Below are 21,951 nucleotides of genomic sequence, written 5' to 3'. Positions count from 1 at the left end.
TGACTCTTCATGACCCTGTAAGACCATAGCTATACATGGAGTTTTCTTGGAAAGGATATTGGGAGGACGGCTGGATAGCTCAGTAGATTGAGAGCCAGGCCTAGAGATGGGAGGTCCTGGGTTCAAATTTGGATTCAGACATTTCCTAGCTCTTTGACCCTGGGCAAATTACAACCCCCATTGCCTAGCTTTTACTGCTCTTCTGCCTTGGAATCAATACACAGCATTGGGTTTTGTTTTGTTTTTTTAAACCCTTAACTTCTGTGTATTGGCTCCTTGGTGGAAGAGTGGTAAGGGTGGGCAATGAGAGTCAAGTGACTCACCCAAGGTCACACAGCTGGGAAGTGTCTGAGGCCGGATTTGAACCTAGGACTTCCCATCTCTAGGCCCGACTTTCAATCCACTGACCTACCCAGCTGCCCCCTGGGTTTTTTTTTTAAGGATAATAGCGTGGTCTGCCATTTCCTTCTCCAGTGGATCCTTTAGATATACTTTAAGAAATACAAAGTATGTTTTGAAAAACAACTTTATTGAAGTAGGGAGTGGTAGTGCCCATATTTTAGGTATGAGGACACTGTGACTGATTTGCCTGAGAGGTCAAAGGATCTTAGATTTAGAGTTGGAAGGAACCTAAGAAGTCATCTAATTCCAACCCCTCATTTTACAGATTAGAAAACTAAGGTCTGGGGAGGTTAGATTGCTTATACCAGATCACAGAAGTAGTATATGTAAAAGAGTCAAATTTGGAATTCTGATCCTCTGACTTAAAATACAACATGATGGAACCATTAAGTGGCTCAATAGATGAGAGCTAGGACTGGAGATAGGAGATCCTGGGTTCAAATCTGATCTCAGACACTTCCTACTGATGTGACCCCAGCAGGTCACTTAACCCAAATTGCCTAGCCCTTACCAACTCTTCTTCATTGAAATTATACTTAGTATTGGTTCTAAGATAGAAGGTAAGGGTTTTTATTTTTTCAAAATCCAACATGATGCTAAAATTAAAAAATTAAGCTTCAAAAAAATTACCTCAAGATGCTGCAAGACCACTAAACCATCAAAAACAAACAAAATGATATTTAATTTTCCCCATAGATTATACTGAATTAGGCAGAGAAATGTTTAAATGTACTTTAGAAAGTTTTTTTTTCAACTCTGAAGCTTAAAACAAAAAGAGATTGCTGGTTAGTTCTGAATTTTCCAAGAAATGACTTCAAACATGGCACCTTTTTCTTTGAGCATTCTCTCCACTGAGGTTCTTCCCTATGTAGGTGGCCATTTGTTTATAACCACTTTTATAACCCTCCAAGGTCTGACTTTGGGAAGGTCAATTAGGGTGGATTTATCTAAATCCCCAAGTTACAGTCCAGGGAATGACAAAAGAGATAGAGAAGTTATAATTAGAACCGTAGTGTCTGTCAGTGGTGGGTTTTATTTTGTGAAGAGAAAAATTCCAGTCTGTTGCTATAGCCTATACTCTATCTAACTCCAGCCACTGGAGACCAGATTAGAATGTGGACAGTTCCATGGAATAAGTAATCACAATTGGAAAACACTTTGAAGACAGTGTTATAAAGATTGTCAGGGTAGTGACACCACCTTTATACGCAAAGTCAAATACTCAAATACTTCATAGACAAAGTCAAATAAAATTGGAAAGGATATTAGAAATCATTCAGTCCAAAATTCAAATAAATAAAATGCTCAGAGGCTCAGAGTAGTGAACATACTTGTGCAAGTTTACACTCTTATTAAGTAGAAGTATCAATATTTTATATTTTCTCCATGATGTCATATGGCCTTTCCAAATGAATCTCATCATTAGGGATGTATAGCCATCAAGGGGCAGGTAGGTATCACAGTGAATAGGGCACTGAGCCTGGAAACAGGAGGATCTGAGTTAAAATCTGACCCCAGACACTTCCTAGCTGTGTGACCCTGGGCAAGTCCCTTTACCCCCTTGCCTAGCCCTTAGCATTCTTCTGCCTGGGAATTGATACATAGTATTGATTATAAGATGAAAGGTAAGGGTTTTGATGAATTAATTAATCACATAAAATACGTACAAAGTGTTTTGGGTAACCCTCCAAGGTCTGAGAAAATCAGGGAAAGGTTTCTTGAAGGGGATTCTTGAGCTGACCCTTCACGTGAGAGTGAAGGATTCACAAGAAGATGAGGATTCCAGGTTGGAGTAACAAAGGTCCCATGAAAAAAGGCAGGAGATGGAATACTATATAAAGTGAAATGACAGAAGGCCATTTTGGCTGGAGTGTACAGTACATAAGGGGAAGTATCATGAAATCAATATGTAAAGACAAGTTAGAGCCAAATTGTGAAGGGTTTTAAATGCCAAACAAAGGCACTGGGAAGTCACGGAAGCTTCTTGAGCAGACAGGACATGGTCCAAACTTTACTTTAGGAATATCAATTTAACAGCTGTGTGGAGAATAGGTTGGAAAAGGGAGAGAATGGATTCAAGGAGACCAATTGGGAAGGTATTGCAACAAATTAGGTGAGAGGAGATAAGGATGTGAGTTGGGGCGATTGTGATACAACTTGAGAGGAGACAGATATAAGCAATGCTGAAGAAGTAAAATGGCTAGAACTTGTTGACAAATCTCACAGAGTAAAGAAATAAAGAAAATGGTTTTTCTTTAGAAACAAAATACAAGTAGTTTTTACAAAACTCAGAATATATTTTTCTGAGTTTATTTCTTTTATATTTTTTAAAATTTAAATTCATTATTTATTATCTGTTACACAAAAATACCCAGGTAACTCCCTTTCTCTCTCCATTAGAGAAGGCATTGCTTGACAAAAAGACATATGTATATATAAAACTATGTCTGGCTTGTTTCTATTTATCAGTTCTTTTTCTGGAGGTAGACATATACATGTCATTCCTCAAATAGTATTTCTGTTGTTGTAAATAATGTTCTTTCAGTTGTGCTTGTTTCACTCTTCATCATTTCATATAGGTTTTTCCACATTCTTTTTTCAAATTAAACGGCTTGTCATTTCTTATGATTCGGTAGTATCCCATCACAATCATATGCCACAGATTGTTTAGCCACTACCCAACTGATGGCATCCCTTCAATTTCTTGTTCTGAGTTCATTTATAAAGAAATGACCTAGTGATTTGGGAACTGGACCTGGAGTCAGGTACATGGATTCAAATCCTACCTCAGATACTTACACAAAGCAATAAGACTAGACTTGTTTAAATCTTCTAGCTCTAAATGATTGATTTCTTAGTCTGGAAGGAACATCAAAATATTTAGTAATCCTACGTAACTTTAAAGGAGTACTAATATCTTACAGTTAACCGGACCTAATTAAATTGGACTTAATTTTTTCCACATCAACCCACTGGCATGCATTTATGTACTGCCTGCTTTTATTCTTTTCTCCATTTATTGACTTTAATACGAGCCAAAGCACTTCTTACAAATGACTTCAGCATTGGTAGAATTCCCTAATCTCTGAGCCCTTTCTTGATCAAAGAACCCAAGTGTTAGAAGGATCATGAAAAAAATCCAAATTACTTAAAGTTTCACTCCAGAAATAGCAGGACCTCCTATTTCCAAAGTTCATATTCAAACTGCTTGGCATAGCAGAAAATAGCACACAATCCAACCTTTATTCAGTTTTCAATACATTTATTGAATATTATCTGGATCAATTCAGCCCTGTTCAGTATTCCTGACTCTAGGCCCAACACACTATCCACTGCATCACCTAGTTTCCTCTTACATATGTAGGTAGTTGAAAAGAAAAACAAACAAAACTTCTTACATTCCTTAAAATGCTTTATGAATGCAAGCTATTATGTTTAGTTTTCAGGTTCAGATTGCCAGACCCAAGCATCACTAGTGTGAGTGGATTTTGCTCCCCCCCAACAAAATTAATGGGGCATATCTTCATTGGGAAAAATCTAAGGAAAGATGGTTTGTATTGTAAACATTGTCTCTTTAAATTGCTTTGACCTCAAGGCAATCTGGTCTCTCATATTCTTTTCAATAGCACATATACAGTGGCTTTCGTCCCAATAGGATCCAAATAATTTAGAACTGAAAGGGCAGTTTGAGACCCTGAGTCTAACCCCTTGTCACTACCAGGATCAAATATGAAATCTTGCCTTTGGCATTCAAAGTCCTTCATAAACTGTCCCCTTCCTCTTCCAGCCTACTTCCTCTTCTCTCCTCCACATATTCTGTTACCCAACGACAATAGCTTCTTTGCTATTCCTCATTTAAGGTACTCTTGACTCTCCCTCCTCCTGATCTCTGCCTCCTGACTTTATTGCCTTCCTTCAAATCCCAGCTAAAACTTCACATTGTTCAAAAAGCCTTTCCTTTTTTAAAAATTAAATTTTTATCTTAATAACAAACTTCCACATAAGCTTTCCATATTGTCTCCCTCTACTCTAACCTTCCAGAACTGACAAGCAATTCAATTCAATAACTCCAACATTTATTACACAAAACATATTTCCATATTACTCATTTTTGTAAGTGAATAATCTTATAGAACCAAAACCCCAAAACATATACCCAAGTAAACAAGTGATAAATCATTATTTTATCTGCATTCCTACTCCAATAGTTCTTTCTTTAGAGGTGGATAGCATTCTTTGTGATAAGTCCTTAGAATTGTCCTGGATCACTGTACTGCTGTTAGTAGCATATCCTGTCACATTTGGAGTTACTGTGTATAATGATCCCCTGGTTCTGCTTATTTTACCCTGCATCATTTGACGTAGGTCTTTCCAGCTCTTTCTGAAATCATCCTGTTTATTATTGTTTATAGCACAATAGTATTCCATCACCATCATATGCCACAATTTTTTTTCACCCATATCTCAATTGAGGGACATCTCTTTAGTTTCTAATTTTTGCCAACACACACACACACACACACACACACACACACACACACACACATACAAACCAGCTCTAAATATTTTTGTACAGACAGAACCTTTCCTATTTTGTTTTTCTCTTTTTGGGATACAAATTCAGTAGTAGCATTACTGGATCAAAAGGTAGGCATTCTTTTAGAGCCCTTTGGGCACAATTCCAAATTGTCCTCCAGAATGGTTGGATCAGTTCACCCCACCACCAGCAATACATTAGTGTACCAATTTTGCCACATCCCCTCCAACATTTATTATTTTTCCTTCCTATCCTATTGGCCAATCTGCTAGGTGTGAAGTGGTATATCAGAGTTGTTGTAATTTGCATTTCTCTAATCAAGAGTATTTTAGAACATTTATCCACATGATTATTGATATCTTTGATTTCATCTGAAAACTATCTATTCATATCATTTGACCATTTATCAATTGGGGAATAGATTCTTATACATTTCACTTAGTTCTTTATATATTTTAAAAATAAGATCTTTATCAGAGTAATTTGTTATAATTTTTTCCCAGTATGTTGTTTCCCTTCTAATCTTGGTTGCATTGATTTTGTTTGTACAAAAACTTTTTAATTAAATGTAATCAAAATTATTTATTTTACATCTTATAATGTTCTCTATCTCTTGCTTAGTCATAAATTCTTCCTTTCTCCATAGATTTGACAGGCAAACTATTCTATGTTCCCCTAATTTACTTATAATATCACTTTTTATGTTTAAATCATATACCCATTTTGACCTTATCTTAATAGAGTTTGGGAAATATTGATCTATGCCTAATTTCTGACATTCTGTTTTCCAGTTTTCCCAGCAGTTTTTGTCAAATGTTGTTGTCTCAAAACCTGGGATCTTTGGGTTCATGAAACACTAGATGGCTAACCTCATTTATCCTTAATCTATTCCATTGACCCACCTTTCTGTTTCTTAGCCAGTACCAGACTGTTGTGATGATTACTGCTTTACAGTACAGTTTAAGATCTGGTACTGCTAGGCCACCATCCTTTGCATATTTTTTCATTAGTTCCCTTGATATTCTTGACCTTTTGTTCTTATTATTTTTTCTAGTTCTATAAAATAGTTTTTGATAGTTTGATTGGTATGGCACTGAATAAGTAAAGGTAGGATTCTCATTTTTATTATATTAGTTCAGCCTATCTAAGAGCAATCAGAATTTTTCCAATTGTTTAAATCTAATTTTATTTGTGTGAAGAGTGTTTTTGTAATTGTGGTTATATAATTCCTGCTTTTATGTTAGCAAATGAATCCCAAGTATTTTATATTGTCTAGAGCAGTGATGGGCAAACTACAGCCTGTGGGCCAGATGTGGCCCCCTGAAATGTTCTATCCCACCACAGGACATTATTCCTAATCTGACAAATACAATGAGTAGGATACAATACAATGAAACTTTGAGAGAGTTGCCTTAGAAACAGACTGACAGAGGAGCATTTCCTTTCCTTTGGCCCCCTCTTTAAAAAGTTTGCCCATCACTGGTCTAGAGTGATTTTAAATGGAGTTTCTCTTTCTAACTCTTGCTCCTGAGCTTTGTTAGAAACATATAAAAATGATTAAAAAAAACAACTTTCTTAATTCTAGTGCTTTCCTTCTACTGATGATCTCCCAGAGCCCATTTATTTAAATTTTTTGTTCTAGATGTTTCCCATGTTGGCTTCTCCATCAGACTTATGAGCTCCTCAAGAGCAGGCACTATATTTTGCCTTTCTTATATCCCCTAGTGCTTAGCACAATAGCTGGCACAAGGTAGGCACTTAGTAAAAGCACTGACTTAAACACAATAAATGAAATTCCCAAGGAGGAACTTAATAAAAGCACATATATGTGTGTATGTAGATATGTGTGTAATGTATGAAGGTGTAGACAATACATGTATAATGCATGTATATAGCATGTGTACATATAATAGAATCATTTGTGACATATTAAATATCATATAAATTGTATATATATACATAATATACAATATAATGCACCCTGTATAAAACAATATGAATATAGATATATAAAACAATGAATTTAGAGTCAGAAGATTTGAGTTTTGTCATTTGACAATAATAAATTATGGACAAGTCCCTTGCCTTCATGGATCTCATTTCTTCTCCTACAACATGAGGTAGGGTTGACCTAAAAAATCTCTAAGTCTTCTGCCAGTTTTAACATTCTACAGTTCAACACGTCCTCAATTCTACGTGATCCAAGTGACTTGGGCAAATGCCCGATATCTGGCTTCTGCCTTTGAGGGTTTCTGGAGTACCTTTCTCGATCTCTGAATGAGACCCTGGGGTGTTAAAGGCAGAGAAGATTATGCTGAATGTTTCCACAGAAGGAGGAAAAAGTCTTATCACCAATATATTTTAGCATCATTTTGGATGGAGAAGGATTTCTGCCTTATCTCTAGAGATGTGTGTGAAACAGTTTTTCCACTGCTGGTTTCCTTATTCGGGCAGCAGACCAGATTAAAAAGAAAAAGAAAAAAAAAAGAAAAAGAAATCCTGTGCTGCCTGAAAACCCTTTTCCTTTTGTGAAACTAAGGAAGGATAGACAAAATGTGAACTTTAATCAAACTGTAGGCTATGCAGAAGACCAAAAAGGACTTCTTATCTATGAACAAGTCATGATAGAAAGCTGAGTTTGTATCTGCTTGTTTCTAATAATTTATTATTTGTAAAGGAGTCATGATATCTCTTTTACTCTGATGAGCATATTTTAATATGATTCAGTTATTTAAATAGCATTATGTTTTAGTATATATAATAATTATAATTTTAATTAATTTATTCCATTTTATTATACATAATAAAATATATTCAATATAACATTATTTTTAAAGCACCCCTGAACAGAATACTTGGGCCAATCCCCTCGCTTTCTCCATGCAAGCCTCTCATCACCCACTGCTCTGCCCAGAAGCCCAATGGGAGTGCTTACTCCCTCCCCTGAGCAGAATGCTAGGGCCACTCCCTCCTTTTCTCCCTCCCTGTCTGGGGTAAGGGGGAACAGTGGGGTGTAGGGCACTGTCTGAGGGCATGAGGGCATGGCATAGCACACAGTCTCTAAAAGGTTCACCATCACTGCCCTAGGGTATTAAAAGGATGAGAGCATCCCTCTAGCACACTGGATAAGTTCTCTGTAGAAAATTTGGTGAAAAACATAAATCAGAATCATACCAGATGGGAAGGTACAGAGAGATTGCGATCAGTCTCCTTTCCTTTTAATCTTTCATCATTCTGTGGATACTCATACTGTTTATTTGTTATCCTTTGGTATTGATATTGATTGATCCACCTTTTTTGAAAATTTTGTTTAAGTATATATAAAATTTAGCAAGTTAGTTCCACAAGCCATTCTCCCTCTAAACAGCCTTCTGCTATGTAGGTTTTCTTACACTTTTCATTATAGCACATACTGTTGCAATTTAAAAATATAATCCATGATACAATATGATTTCTCAGTTTATATCAAAGACCAGCAAAGGACTATGTGCATAGAAAGCACTCAGCTATCTATAGAACAAATGAATAGCCATTTTTCAGAAAATGCATCAAAGTATATTAGTCTCTAGTGGTTATTATTTATACCTACACACATACCACACACTTCAATACTCATCACTGTGGGTAACCCTTCCAACAACAATGATCATAAACCATCTGTGCCTGCTTTTCCTGTGACATTCTTGTCCAAGTTACTTGATAAATCCTCCATAATCAAGCCAATAGACTGTAGGACTGCCTTCCTTTAAAGTCTTTTTAAAATTCTATGGGTTCTCATACTGTCTATCTGTTACCAGTTGACATTGAGACTTGGCCAGTAGATCTCCTTTTTCAATTGTGTTTTAGTTTCTGAAGAATAGACTAAATTTAAAATATTAGTTCAGTCAATCAATATTTTTTAAACACATATTATGTGCCAGGCCCTGAGCTAAACACAGTTCTTTAAAAAAATTTTTTTTGTTTGTTTGTTACATTAAAATTCCCAGGTATCTCCCAACCTCCCTCCCCTCCCCCAATGGAGAAAGTAAATACAGCTCTAAAGCTATTCTGCCTATTGTCCTTTAAAATTTCTTCTTTTTCTTTTTGGTATTTAAAAATGTTTTATTGATGGGCTTTTCCCTTCTTTTCTTTCTTCCTTCTTTTCCTACTTTCTTTTCTCTGTTTCTCTTCTTTCCTTCCTTTCATTTTTTTCTCCCTTCCTTCCTTCTTTCCTTCCTTCCTTCCTTCCTTCCTTCCTTCCTTCCTTCCTTCCTTCCTTCCTTCCTTCCTTCCTTCCTTCTGGACTACCATTAAATCCTCCTCAATTCTCTCATTCCAAAAACAGTGTTTAAAACTAAGTTTTTCTAGCCCTTTCAGGTTGAAGCACTATCTTTCATAAATGAACTAAGACTATATATATATATATATATATTATTTTTTAAACCCTTAACTTCTGTTTATTGACTTATAGGTGGAAGAGTGGTAAGGGTAGGCAATGGGGGTCAAGTGACTTGCCCAGGGTCACACAGCTGGGAAGTGTCTGAGCCCGGATTTGAACCTAGGACCTCCTGTCTCTAGGCCTGGCTCTCAATCCACTGAGCTATCCAGCTGCCCGACTATATATTTTTAAAAAACTTTAAGTTCCTACTTTCTCCAAAAATAAAAAAGCTTGTAATGAATAGGCAGTCATGCAAAACATATCTACAAACTGACTATTTTTGAAAATGTATGTCTTATTCTACACCTCTGGTCCATCACCTTTGTCTTCCACCCCCTGCCTTTGGAGTCATATTTGGTCCCTACACAGATGATTATTTAGATCTTTCCAAATTGTTTTTCTTTATAATGTTGGAGTCATTGTACAACTTATTCCACTGGTTCTGCTCATTTCATCAGTCCATAGATGTCCCACCCCTATTTCCATTCATTTATCTCCTATTTTGCCTCACAAGAGTTTATTATAGTTCAATCTACATCTCGTGAGAATCTAATTTTGGTCATTTTGACATGATTTAAAAAAGGAAGTGCTAATTTAAAATCATTTTTGCATGAAATAAGTATCTATACTGCCTACACTTCTCTCTGGTGAAAGGATATTATAAGCTTTAAAGGGATAGAAAACTTAACTGTGATGATGACAATTGGAGATTTGAAAATCTCCTTCTGAATTGTAACAGCAAACAAAATGGAATAACCACAGATATAAGAATTATTCCACAATAGAGATGACAATGAATAATAACTTGCCTCTTTCTGGATCTGTGATTTCAGTGCGGTAGGGATTGCCTAGTAAGAAACTTCTACCAATACTCTCTATTAGAGAGTTGCCTAAGGAACTTAGAAGTTAAGTAATTTGCCCAGGATCATGTAACCAATATGTATCATGAGTGGAACTTACACTCAGATCTTCTAGACTTTACCACCCCATCTCTTACAACTTTCATTAAAAAAAAAAAAAGAAAAATGCTCCCTCATAATTGAGAAAATAAAACAATCAACAAGCCTAGTCATAATGTGGCTAATGCTTCAGCTCAACTACATTATCTAATGATGATGTCATTTAGTCTTTGAGATTTTGAAAGATGAACCATCTTTCTTGCTCCATTCCTGGGTCTACCCCAAAAACCAAGCTCTGGTAGCACTTATCTCCTTATGGTTGTGTTTGATCTCACACCAAAGAGCTTAGCCCTCCTGAAAACAGATTCCACATGTAAGTTTTACTCAGGAAAGTTTTTTTAAAAACCAATAAGTGGCCCACTGTAAAAATGGAAACGGATTTTCAGTGTGTTCTGTTGGTCAGGAAGAAAGAGGGAGGAGGTGGTTATGGAATAAATGAAAGAATCAGTCTCAGTTCTACCCAATTAGCCTGACACAAAACAGCTAAAGAAAACAGAAGAAAATGCATTGAAATGTCAAGATATCAAAATGATACCTTATAATTTTTCATACTGAACTTATGATTTCACTGGTATAAGGAATTCTCAGTTCTAAAACTCCCTCTACCAATGCAAATAACCAACTATTCTATAGTTTGTAGTCTTAGAGAGATACCTAGAGTTCTTTAAGATTAAATAACTAGGGGGCAGCTGGGTAGCTCAGTGGATTGAGAGCCAGGCCTAGAGACGGGAGGTCCTAGGTTCAAACCCGGCCTCAGCCACTTCCCAGCTGTGTGACCCTGGGCAAGTCACTTGACCCCCATTGCCTACCCTTACCACTCTTCCACCTATAAGTTAATACACAGAAGTTAAGGGTTTAAAAAAAAAAAGATTAAATAACTTGTCCTAGGTCTCAATTAGTATAAGAGATAGGACTTGAACTCAGGTCTTCCTGAATTAAAAACTGGATCTCTACCCATTATGCCATAGTGCCTTTCTACATTATAGTAGAAGAGAATTTTTAAAAAATTTATACATTGATAGGAATAGAAGGGCCTTTCCTAAAAATAATAAATAGTATACATCTAAAACCATCAACAAACATCATATGCAATGGGGATAAATTAGAAGCCTTTCCAATAAGATCAGGAGTGAAACAAGGATGCCCATTATCTCCTCTATTATTCAACATAGTACTAGAAACACTAGCAGTAGCAGTTAGAGAAGAATAAGAAATTGAAGGTATTAAAATAGGCAATGAGAAGACTAAGCTATCACTCTTTGCAGATGATATGATGGTCTACTTAAAAAATCCTAGAGAATCAACTAAGAGGCTAGTATAAATAATCAACAACTTTAGCAAAGTTGCATGATATGAAACAAACCCACATAAATCATCAGAATTTCTATATATTTCCAACATATTTCAGCAACAAGAGTTAGAAAGAGGAATTCCATTTAAAATTACCTTAGCCAGTGATGGATGAGCAAACTATTCCCCGCAGGCCAGATCCAGGCCATAGTTTGCCCATCACTGCCTTAAACAATTCCCTAATCACAACACCCACACATCCAGATGTAGTGATTAGGGAATTGCTTAAGGCAGTGACAGGAAAACTATGGTCTGGATCTGACTCTTGAGGAATAGTTTGCCTATCACTGCCCTAGACAATATAAAATAATTAGGAATCTATCTGCAAGACAAACACAAGAATTATACAAATAGAACTACAAAACACTTTCCACACAATTAAAACTAGATCTAAACAACTGGAAAAACATTAATTGCTCATGAGTAGGATGAGCTAACATAATAAAAATGACAATCCTACCCAAATTAATTTTCTTATTTAGTGCCATACCTATCAAACTACCAAGAAATTTTTTTACTGAATTAGAAAAAACTATAACAAAGTTCATTTGGACGAACAAAAGATCAAGAATATCAAGGGAAATAATGAAAAAAATATGAAGGAAGGTGGCCTAGGAGTACCAGATATTAAACTGTACTACAAAGCAGTGGTCATCAAAACAATATGGTACTTTCCCCAATTGGTAAATGGGCAAGAGACATGAATAGGCAATTTTCAGGTAAAGAAATCAAAAGTATCAATAAGCACATGAGAAAGTGTCCCAAATCTCTAATAATTAGAGAAATGCAAATCAAAACAACTCTGAGGTATCACCTCACACCTAGCAGATTGGCTAAAATGAAAGAAGGGGAGAGTAATGAATGCTGGAGGGGATGTGGCAAAATTGGGACATTAATGCATTGCTGGTGGAGCTGTGAACTGATCCAGCCATTCTGGCTGGCAATTTGGAATCATGCTCAAAGGGCTATAAAAGAATGCCTGCCCTTTGATCCAGCCATACCATTGCTGGGTTTGTACCCCAAAGAGATCATAGATAAACAGACTTGTATGAAAATATTCATAGCTGCGCTTTTTGTGGTGGCAACAAACTGGAAAAGGAGGGTATGTCCTTCAATTGGGGAATGGCTGAACAAACTGTGGTATATGCGAAAAAAAAAAAAAAAAAAAAAAAAAAAAAAAAAAAAAAAAAAAAAAACCTCCAGGAACTGATGCAGAGCGAAAGGAGCAGAGCCAGAAGAACTCTATACACAGAGACTGATATACTGTGGTAAAATTGAATGTAATGGACCTCTGTACCAGCAGCAATACAATGACCCAGGACAATTCTGAGGGATTTATGGTAAAGACGCTACCCACATTCAGAGGAAGGACTGCAGGAGAGGAAACATATAAGAAAAACAACTGCTTGAACGCATGGGTCGGGGTGGACATGATTGAGGGTGTGGACTCGAAACTACCACACCAATGCAACTACCAACAATTTGGAAATTGGTCTTGATCAAGGACACATGACAAAACTAGTGGAAATGCGCATCGGCCATAGGTGGGGGGGGTGTAGGAGGGGGGGTTGAAGGGGAAAGGTGGAGCATGAATCATGTAACCATGTTAAAAATGAATATTAATGAATGTTAAAAAAAAAAACAAAAAAAAAACCAATATGGTACTGGTGAAGAGACAAAAGGGAGGATCAGTGGAATTGACTTGGGATAAGAGACCTCAGCAAGATAGTCTATGATAAACCCAAAGATCCCAGCTTTTGGGACAAAAATCCACTATTTGACAAAAACGGTTGGGAAAATTGGAAAACAGTAGGGGAGAGATTAGGTTTAAATCTACATCTCAACAAAAAGCTTCTGAGACACCCTGAACAAATGTTAGTTATAACTATGCTACGTCCATTGGTGTGGGTTAGAATTTTCCCCATAGAGCTTGCTCTTCTCAAATCAGGGGATCAGAAGCAGTTTTGCCATAGTGTTTTCCCTCAGGACAGAGTTCTGTATGTGTTTCCCTGTGGGTCACTAGATAGGACTGAGGAGCAAGACTTCATCAGCCTGGGAATCACTGGAGCCGCCATTAATAAGGCCGAGCAAAGATGGCATCCTGTTTGAGAAACTGTCCTTGTTGCATTTCCCAGTTTTTACAACTGGGCTGCAGTCAATGGGAAAGACAGAAGTGGCTACAACCTATTTCACTGCCTTCCTAGCCAGCTCCTTCCACAAGTTTTATGTTTGGTTCTGGAACAAAGTCCCAAGTCAGGATGGTTGTAGTTTCCACAACACCTCAATTACACCACCATGTAAAAACTGTTGTCTATAGGGGCTGCATGGTAAAAGCTTGTCAGGTCTTTAAAGGATTTTGTGATATTCTTGTTACTGGATAGAGTAGGGGTCGGCAACATATGGCTCTTTCTGCAGGAACCATAAAGTCAATTTTTTTTCAGGCACTGTTACAGGAGCGCACTGTGAGCACTGTATGGCTCTCACGAAATTACATTTTAAAAAATGTGGCATTTATGGCTCTCACGGCCAAAAAGGTTGCCGACCCCTGGGATAGAGCCTTGCACTGCAGTGTAGTGAAGAGGGGAAGTTTTGGTAAAAAATTGTATGGGATGCAATGGAAAGAATATTGACTCTAGAATTGAAGGTCCTGGGTTCAATTCCACCTCTGACACATCTGAGTGACCTTAAACATGTCATTAAACTGCCTTGAATCTCAGCTTCCTCATCTATAAAACAAGGGGGTAAGGTATAGTCATGCTATAGGTATCTAAGTGGCCTCATGGATAAAGTGCTAGACTGGGAGTCAAGGAGAAGAGTTCAAATTCTGCTTCAGAAACTTCTTGTTTAACACATGTATAACCCAATGGAATTGCTTGTTAGCTCCAGGAGCAGGGAGGGAAGAGAGAAGAGAGAGAAAATGAATCATGTAATCATGGAAAAATATTTTAAAATAAATAAAAATCAAATGCAGAAACATTGTTTGACCCTGGCAATATCACTTTACCTCTGTCTGCTTCAATTTAACCATCTCTTAAATGGAGGTAATAATAGTACCTGCTGCCCAAGTGTTTTTTTGTGAGGATCTAATGAAAAATGTATGGAAAGTGCTTTGTAAACTGTACAGTAGTATGTCAATACTAGCTATTATTATCATCATCATCACAAACATAAAATATTGATTAATCTAATTTTATTTTATTTTATTTTTTAATATTTTATTTTTAGAAAAATTTTCCATGGTTATATAATTCAGATTTTTACTTTACCCTTCACCCCCTCAAACCCTCTTCCCACCCACCCTCCACCCCCACCCCTGTAGCTAACTCGCATTTCCACTGGTTTTAACATATGTGGTCAGTCAAGACTTATTTACATATTATTGATAGTTATATTGGTGTGGTCTTTTCGGGTCCACATCCCCAATCATGTCCTCATCAACCCAAGTGTTCAAGCAGTTGTTTTTCTTCTATGTTTCCACTCCTGTAGTTCTTCCTCTGAATGTGGGTAGCGTTCTTTTCCATAAATCTCTCAGAATTGTCTTGGGTCACTGCATTGCTGCTAGTACAGACGTCCATTACATTCGATTTTACCACAGTATATCAGTCTCTGTGTACAATGTTCTTCTGGCTCTGTTCCTTTCACTCTGCATCAATTCCTGGAGGTTTTTCCAGTTCACATGGAATTCCTCCAGTTTATTATTCCTTTGAGCACAATAGTATTCCATCACCAACATATACCACAATTTGTTCAGCCATTCCCCAATTGAAGGGCAGACCTTTGCTTTCCAGTTTTTTACCACCACAAAGAGCACAGCTATAAATATTTTCGTGCAACTCTGTTTATCTATGATCTCTTTGGGGTACAATCCCAGCAATGGTATGGCTGGATCAAAGGGCAGGTATTCTTTTATTGCTCTTTGGGCATAGTTCCAAATTGTCATCCAGAATGGTTGGATCAGTTCACAACTCCACCAGCATTGCATTAACGTCCTAATTTTGCCACATGCCCTCTAACATTCATTACTCTCCCCTGCTATCATTTTGCTATCAGCAAGTGATCAAGAAGGTTATTCATCATGATCAGATGGGATTTATACCAGGAATGCAAGGATGGTTCAACATTAGGAAAACCATCCACATAATTGACCATATCAACAAGCAAACCAACAAAAACCACATGATTATCTCAATAGGTTAATCTAAGTTTAAAGAAAGAAGAGAACCATATTTATGGTATCCTAAATGAAATGGACAAACTCACTCCTAATGAAGAGGAAATTAAGGCAATTATTAAGAGCTATTTCATTTATGACAATAAACATGGTAATCTAGGTAAAATGGATGAATATTTGCAAAAATATAAATTGCCCAGATTAACAAAAGAGGAAATAGAATACTTAAATAATTCCATATCAGAAAAAGAAATTGAACAAGAAAAAAATCCCCAGGGCAAGATGGATACACAAGTGTATTCTATCAAACATTTAAAGAATAATTAATCCAAATACTCTACAAACTATTTGACAAAGTAGGCAAAGAAGAAGTCTTAGCAAATCCTCTTTATGATACAAATATGGTACTGATTCCCAAGCCATGAAGACCAAAAATAGAGAAAGAAAACTAAAGAAACTAAAGACCAATATCCTGAATGAACATAGATGCAAAAAAATTAAATAAAATACTAGCTATTATTATTATCACAGAGGCAGCTAAATGGTACAGTGGATAAAGTACTGGGTCTGGAAACAGGAAGATATGAATTCAAATCTGGCCTCCGACGCTTGCTAGTTGTGTATCCCTGGGCAAGTCGCTTAAACTTGTTTATCTCAATTTTCTCATCCATAAAATGCGCTGGAGAATGAAATGGCAAACCACTCTAGTGTCTTTGTCAAGAAAACCCCAAATGGGTTCACGAAGAGTCAGACATGACTAAACAACAATGTTATCACCTTTGAGATCCCTTCCAGCTCAGATTTAAATCCTGTCTCAGAAATGTATTAGCTATTTGATCCTGGGTACAGCACTTAACCTCTGTCAGCTCTGTCTCAGTTTTTTCCTCTCTAAAGTGGGGATAATAAAAACACTTGCCAACCAGGGTCATCATGAAGATCAGATGAGATAATATATTGAAATCTGCAAACATGAACACAGCACATAAATATTAGCTGTTATGGACTCTGAGGTCCCTCTGGCTCTAGACATAAGATTCTAGGATGAGAGCAATAAGTTGAAAACAGAATATTGGTCATGAAGTAATATAGAAAAAACTAACTATGTATATTTTATAAGAGACTTTGGGACCCTACTCTCTATAGATTTAGTATGCACTACCTGGGCTACTATCTCATCTAGGTCACATGTGACCTTGCAACAGAAAGATATCTCAAATACTGACCACTGTGATGCTGGGAAGATAATTTATTTAACTGCTTTCAGCCTCAATTTCCTTATCTGTAAAATGAGGACAATAATAATACCCACTTCATGAGATTGTTGTGAGGACAAGACTTTGTATGCTCTAAAATGTTATATAAAGGCTAGCTATTATTATTGTTATTTTTAAACCTTTACCTTCTGACTTAGAATCAATATTGTGTATTAGCTCCAAGACAGACGAGTGTTAAGGGCTAGGCAATTGGGATTAAGTGACTTGCCCAGGGTCACACAGCTAGGCAGGGTCTAAAACCAGATTTGAACCTAGTAGGATCTCCCATTCTCTAGGCTTGGGTCTCAATTCATTGAGCCACTCAGTTATCCCCTTTACCTTCTGTCTTAGTATCCATTTTAAGACAAAAGAGCAGCAAGGTCTAGGGAATGGGGATTAAGTGACTTGCCCAGGGCCACACAGCTAGGAAGTGTCTGAGGCCAGATTTGAACCCAGGATTTCCCATCCCTAGGCCTGGTGCTCTATCCACTGAGTCACTTGCAGGGACCTGTTAATTATTATTATTAATGCTATCTTTGACTCTCCCTTCTTCCTCATCCCTCTAATTCAATTAGTTACCAAATTCTCTAAATGTTGCCCCTTCCATGGCTTTCACGCCCATCTCTTCTCTTATACTGCTGCTACCATCTTGGGCCTTAGTATGGACCCCCTGCCCCTTTCCTACCTCTCTGGACTGTTATTCTCCTAATAGGTCACTTCATCATCACTCTTCCTTCTATATCTCTCACATTGTTTCCAGACTAATACTTTGTATGGGTGGAGTTGATCACATCAAAGCAATGCTAAAAGCAAAACCAAAAGCCTTCCATGGTTCCCTGTTACAATTCTTTCAGGTCGTTCTCCATAGCCTGGTAGCATCCTCCCTTCCCAACCTCAGCTCCTATTGTGCCTCTTCACTATCTGGAACCAACCCAAATATCTCATTTCCCTTGAAATTGCTTATTGTTCTCCTGTCATCATCATCATCATCATCATCATCATCTTCAGCATTGATAGAACCTTTGCAAAGTGCTTTACAAATATCATCTCCTTTTGTCCTCATATCAATCATGGGAGGTAAGTGTTATTATTATTATTATATTCTTTTTCCAGAAGAAGAAACAGAAACCGGGAGAGTTAAATGCCACACCAAGGGTCCCACAGTCAGTAAGTATCTGAGGCAGATTCTGAACTCAAGCCTTTCTGACTACAGCTCCAGAACTTTATCTGCTATACAACCTAGCTACTTATTCATCTTTGCTTGTTCTATTCCCCTTCTCAAAGGTCCTTACTTTTTTTTCTCTTATAGAATTTCTACTCATATTTTAAATTATACTTCAAGGGCAAAACTAGGTGCCTCAGTAGATATGGGAGGTCCTGAGTTCAAATCTGTCCTCAAATGCTTCCTAGCCATATGGCTCTGAAACAAGTCACTTAACCCAATTGCCTCCACCCCTTCTATTCTTCCACCTTGGAACCAATGCTTAGTATCAATTGAATTTCAATATAAGCTCTTCCTAAAAGCTTTCCCAGATGGCTCCTGTCAGCAATGACTTTTCACATCAAGATTTCACACAAATGCTTTGTTTATACCTTATTATGCATTTATGTATTAATTATCTCCTTTACTCTCTTCTATTTATTGTTCATATATTTATTCTGCATATTCTTATATATGTTCATGTCTCTCTCAATAGAATGTTACCTCTTTGAAGAGTGTGAGGTGAATAAAATGTAATTACAGAGAAGCTGAGGCACACTTCTCCAAGCAAGATCAGTTTATAAACAGTGATGTTTATATATGTTCATTAAAGGGGTTGGTCTTGCCCCCTCTGTCTGACCAGTGTTGTGAGGAAGTTTACTAAATTATTATTTAGGAGACCTTGCAGGCAGGGCTGGAGAATTCTAAATAGAATGGGGAAGCAGGAAGTGTGGCCTCTCTCTCTGAGATGGACTCCATGGTGGTTGGAGACAAGTTGTAACTGATCCTGGGAGACCTCAGAGGAAGTGGAGTTTGCACCCTGATTTCCTGATATCCAGAAGGAAGACTGTCATCTATTTGTGGGAGATTTTTGGTAGAGACTATTAATCCCAACCTGAGTTGCAGGTTAACTTGGGCTGGGTTAGCTCCCAGATCTACCCACCTGAAGGAGTACAGATAGTGGTCCTGGAAAAGCTGCAACATCGCTGGAGTGTGTCACGACTCTGCTGTGAGGATACCCACTTCAGTCCTGCTATTCTTTGGGCCCTGTCTTGCTTTAGTTCTCAGTTCAGTGTAGATAAGTCCCTCCCCTGACCCTGTGGTTTGCCCATAGTCTGGAAGTATAGAAACCCCTATTCCCATCCTTTATACCATAGTTCCCTTAATTAAATTTGTTTACGAGCCCTCTTGTCATTTGCTTGTTGGTTTTCACAGACCCCTTGTCTAGGTGGGGCAGGGTGACAGTACCTAACTGTCACTCCTGTCAATAGTTATTTCCCTTAACAGCTAAACCCAGTTTCCCTAACTTGTTTGGTCCTACCTATTGTCCATTACGGTCTCCTACTCACCCTTCTGAACCCACATATAATATTTAACTTAACTCCTCTATTTTTCCCATAAGAGTTTGGCACACACAGATGGTGGGTTAACAGGGGAACAGGAATTTCTCTCTTGGACACACAGAGCCAGACTGGAAGCCATAGGATTCTGAACATTCTGTGGTAAATGTATAGCCATTGGCTGTGGGCTGAAAGCTCCCAGCCAGTGATGAGTTACTCAGAACCGCTTACCTCCGACCCCAGTTCATTGATAAAATCAATGTGTGAAGCTAATATACTATCATGGCTGGAATAGTCCCAGATAAAGGGTTTTTCCCCATTTTTAAGAGTGGTGACCTGATGAGAAGGGAAAAACCCAGGAAAGGGTGGCATTCTGGGTGGTTGGGGAATGTCACAACTGACTACATCTGTGAAAAGCAGATTGGCCCTCAGATGTGTATGATCATGCTTCTCCAACAATTAAGGAATCTTTGTTAATTTATGGGATTCATCTACCTCTTGTAATCTTGGCTAGAATCCAGAACCACCTCGGGAGGAATCAAACCTCCCCTAATTTCACAAAGGGAGAAAGGGCAAAAAAATTGTTTTGGAACAAGACTCCAGCTGGTTTTTATTGAGAGGCAACCAAGGTCCCAGGATAAACTAGTTAGCAAGTAAATGTTGCAGGGGCTAGTTTCAGGAGTGATCACAACACCCCCTTTCAACCAGCTTTTAAGTGGATTCAAAGTGAGAGACTTCATTTTTGAGCTGTGTGAGCTCAGGCAGAAGCTAACTATTTTAAAAATCAATACATGAGGTAGGTAGGTAAGTCTAGAGGATAGAGTGCCAAGTCTGGAATGTGGGTGACCTGGGCTTAAATTCAGCTTTAGACACTTCCTAGTTCTCTTGGGCAAGTCACTTAATCTCAGCTCCTAGTGCTTATTGCTCTTCTGCCTTAGAACGGATACTTAGTGTTGATTCTAAAATAGAAGAAGGGTTTTAAAAAAATCAATACAGTGTAAAATCAATTACATTGTAAAAATCAATAAATAGAAATCAGAGGAGACATTAGTTTCTATCTTTACATAATAGATTATTTCATTTTTTATCTGTCACCCCAGCACAGTATGGTGCTTGAATCCTTAATAAATATGATTTTATTGATTATGATGATTATGGTGAGTATGTTTATTGATTGATCATGTTTATTTGCAAATGCATTTTATCCCATAAGACTATAAACTCCATGAAAACAAGGGCTGCATTATCTAAAAAACTATGCATCTCTCCCAAATACCCAGCATATGCATAATGTTCATTGAACTAAATTACAAAATTAGTCTTCCTTAAAAAGAAGTGGTTGTCGATTTGAGACACATTGAGAGAACATTATGTCTCAGACTTGACTTCCATCCAGTACCTGTTTTTTGGTCACAGTGCCATCCACAGGGTCCACATATTCAAAGCTGTCTGTTTTTTCCACACCGTAGACATGGCTCCCCACAGCAAACTGCTGGCCAGTGAATGATTTGTCCGTGACCAAGGCCTCCAGGTCTCGCATGATGTAATATGTCATTTTTGGCTCTAGTCCCTCATAATCAAACCTGGTATGAAAGGAGAGACATAATGAGAATAATCATAGAAACAGAAGGCTGGAAGGCATTTCTAAGGTTATCTGATCTTTTACCACTCCCTCCAGGCAATATACTGAACTGAAAAACATCTCATTAAGTTCTATCCTTAAAGCTATCAATCAACACTTTCTATAATTGTTAAACCTGAGCAAACCTTAGAGAAAATAAGTGCATTCTTATAATAAACTTCATTAAAGCCCCTACACAGTACAAATAAAACATTGGAAACTGTTTTATCTCTTCCCAGAAACTCAATTTGGGAAACAGTGACTATACAGTATGGCTTTTCTAAGTACCCTGAAGCCATATCAGCCTGGCTGTATTCTCTAGTCCAGGATGCCAGGAAGGTCTGGCCAAGCCAGTGAACACATGGAAAGCCTTGGAAAAACACCTGTGCACTACAGGAAGTGCTGTCAACACAAGCAGATATGCTTATTTCCGGGTCTTGGGGAGGAATTGTTTAAAGAGGGAAGCTGTACATACAAAACAGCCAGAATGAACTTAAAACCTCAAGTCTTGGGCTAGTTGTTGCTAAGGTTCACAGGACAAAAGATCAGGAACTGGGAGAGACCTCTATTCCAACCTTCTCATTTGATAGATGAGAAAACTGAAGCCCGCAGAGTTATACTGCTCGTCCAAGGACATGCAAGGAGTAAATTTTGTCTTTGAGGACAGGAACTACCTTAATGACTGGTACTTGTATCTCTA

At 37.6% G+C, this 21,951-nt stretch overlaps 1 protein-coding gene across 1 annotated transcript in view; it reads right to left on the bottom strand.

Moving 5' to 3' along the window:
• Window positions 1-21,951, bottom strand: part of PGM5 (phosphoglucomutase 5) — a 229,360-nt gene that overhangs the window by 43,645 nt on the left and 163,764 nt on the right. Inside the window, exon 9 of the mRNA XM_044659347.1 lies at window positions 21,030-21,213. Within this exon, the coding sequence (XP_044515282.1) occupies window positions 21,030-21,213 (184 nt within the window). The remainder of the gene's footprint in view (window positions 1-21,029; window positions 21,214-21,951) is intronic.

The sequence above is a fragment of the Gracilinanus agilis genome, chromosome 1 (genome assembly GCF_016433145.1).
Source record: "Gracilinanus agilis isolate LMUSP501 chromosome 1, AgileGrace, whole genome shotgun sequence".
Classification (NCBI taxonomy): Eukaryota; Metazoa; Chordata; class Mammalia; order Didelphimorphia; family Didelphidae; genus Gracilinanus; species Gracilinanus agilis.
This window is presented reverse-complemented; position numbering and strand designations above follow the sequence as displayed.